The following is a 2,504-nucleotide window of genomic DNA, read 5'->3' as shown; positions in this document are numbered from 1 at the left end:
GTTCCTTTTCCTCGTGTGGCTTGAAAAGGGTGATTTTTGCATTTTGTTCCATGGTAGTCCCTACAGGCCTGATCTATGACAGGGATGGCTGTGGCACCAACGACTGGCTGCACTTGCAGGAGTCCAGGTGGCCACGTGGGGCTGAACACGGGATCACCCATGAAGTGAGTGGGTACAACCACTCCCAAACCATGCCCTGTGAGGAGAGGCTCCTCTCTGTGCTCCTGGTGCAGTGTCCCTCACAGAAGGTTCTGTAGGTCATGCTCCTGCAGGGGTGGGGCTGATAAGCTGTTTCCAGTTCTTCCTTTGCCTCTAGGATTTACCCAGGTTGGAACAGACTTCCCACACTCTCTGAAGCAGTACGAATTGTTCTAAACCACCCCCTACTAAAATACTTCCCCCTTCAGCTGTCCCTGCAGCTGGGAGGGTGGGGCTGAGAGCACGTGCTCCGGGGCCTGGGCAGAGCTAGACACTGCCCACCCTTGGTGAGACCTGCTGTGGGTTAAGTCCTTGCTGCTCCCCAGTCCAGCCAGACCATGCTCCTGCAGACCCGTTCCTGCCCTTGCTTTCTGGAGGGGGGGTGTGCTCCTGGCAGAGGGATGGGCTGCAGGGCTCAGCAGGCTGCACTCCCTCCCCAGGCGAAGCGGGCGGGCGTGACCTGCGTCATCCTGCCGGCCGAGAACAAGAAGGATTTCTACGACCTGGCCGGGTTCATCACGGAGGGACTGGAGGTGCATTTTGTTGAGCACTACACAGAGGTCTTTGATATCGTGTTTCCAAAGCTGGACCCCACTGGAGGATGACCTGTGGGACGCGGGTGGCTGAGAGGTGCCTGTCCCTTCGTGCCCAGCCCCCTGGAGACAGGGCGGCCCGGGGCAGTTCTGAGGTGGAGCTATCGCTGCTGAGCAGCTGCTGGAATGAATTGTGGCTTGGCTGGAATAAAGTGTTTCTCACTCTTTACTACTGAATCAGGATCTACCAGAAGTATTTCCAATAAAATTTGTGAAATTTTACCTAAGAAATACACATATCTGCCATCATCAGTGGAACTGGTCTAGTCTCTTCTAGAATCAGAATTATTAGGGTTGGAAAAGACCCTGGCTGGCATTCAGGGAGCTCTTACTGTGATTCTTACTCATGATTTGGTAACACTCTGCAGCAAGTTGGGCCTGAAGGGAGGGTATGGGGGGAAGTGCACGAGCCAGCAAAGCTGCACGAGGAACAGGCTCAAGTGCTGTGGGGAAGGGCTGCAAACTTACTATTTCCAACAGCAGCTTTTGTGCACCAGCTTCCCTCCTGCCACCGCCAAGGTCTGCAGGCAGACAGGGAGGTGGCAGTGTCCCAGCCTTTGCCATGGCCAAGGCCTCCACCTCCTGAGAAAGGCTGGGGAGTCCTCCTCTAGAGCAATTACCAGGCTGCTGAGGCACCTCCAGCTGCAGGTTAAATAACGTGGCCCTGTGAGCTGTGGGTCAGTGCAGCTCTGGGCGCTGTCAGCAGCCCCTCAGCCCCCCCAGGAGCCCCCATCCCCACGGCCCAGGGCAGAGGTACCACAGGTCACCACGCTGCCTTGTGAGGAGGTTTTATTGAGCGACAGGCCCCGCAGCTCAATCCTTCTTCGCAGCAGCTTTCCTCATGGCTGCCAGGACGTTGCTGAGCTCCTCCCGCTTCCGCTTGGCCCGGATGTGAGTGCCAACCTGCAGGGGGGACAGCGGGTCAGCGGGGCACAGACACAGCCCTGCCCAAAAAGCAGCCGGTGGGATCCTGGCAGAACTCCCCCCGGTACTCGGGGCAAGCTGGGAGCTGGTTCAGCTCTCACCATTCTGCTCTCCTCTCCCCCCCGCCAGAGGTTTTTTTTTGGGGCTGGGGTCGTGAAGCCTGGGGCCTTCCCTCAGCCCTCCCCCCCAGCCCACAGAGCATTGTCCCCCCCCTCAGCTCAGACCAGTAACCTCCCAAACAAGAGGATTACAAAGTCCAGTGTCCCCAGGAAGGCCAACACGTGGGGTGCTACTCGGGCTGAGTTTCTGCCAGCCCGATCCGACGCCAGCTCCACCCACCCGTTTCTTGATGAACTTGAGAGCACGTTTGTCTTTGGAGACCTTGAGCAGCTCCATGGCGCGTCTCTCGTAGGGCGCGAAGCCGCAGACCTCCCGGATCATGTCCCGCACGAACTTGGTGTGTTTGGTCAGGCGCTGCAGGGGGGGCAGAACACCCACAGCTTACACTGGGCACGGGGGTCACTCATCACAGAACTGTCACGTTTGGGAAAGACCTCCAGATGTCCAACCACCACCCCAACCCTACCATGGCCACTAAACCATGCCCCCAAGTGCCACACCCACACATTTTCTGAACCCCTCCAGGGCTGGGGCGTCCATCACCTCCCTGGGCAGCCTGGGCCAACCCCTCAACACTCTGCCAGGAGAGAAATGCTTCCTAATATCCAACTGAAACCTCCCCTGGGGCAACTTCAACCCACTGCCTCTCATCCTATCCCCAGTTACTTG

General features: G+C 58.0%; 1 protein-coding gene across 1 annotated transcript; it reads right to left on the bottom strand.

Annotated features, from left to right (window-relative positions):
- Positions 1 to 1,604: 1,604 nt before the first annotated feature.
- Positions 1,605 to 2,189, bottom strand: RPL36 (ribosomal protein L36; the record flags this gene model as incomplete). Its single annotated transcript, XM_008949730.1, has 2 exons — positions 1,605 to 1,694; positions 2,055 to 2,189. Coding segments are annotated over 2 exons (225 nt in total), but the record flags the coding sequence as incomplete, so codon positions are not given.
- Positions 2,190 to 2,504: the final 315 nt, after the last annotated feature.

The sequence above is a fragment of the Merops nubicus genome, unplaced genomic scaffold (genome assembly GCF_000691845.1).
Source record: "Merops nubicus isolate BGI_N331 unplaced genomic scaffold, ASM69184v1 scaffold51291, whole genome shotgun sequence".
NCBI classification, from domain to species: domain Eukaryota; kingdom Metazoa; phylum Chordata; class Aves; order Coraciiformes; family Meropidae; genus Merops; species Merops nubicus.
This window is presented reverse-complemented; position numbering and strand designations above follow the sequence as displayed.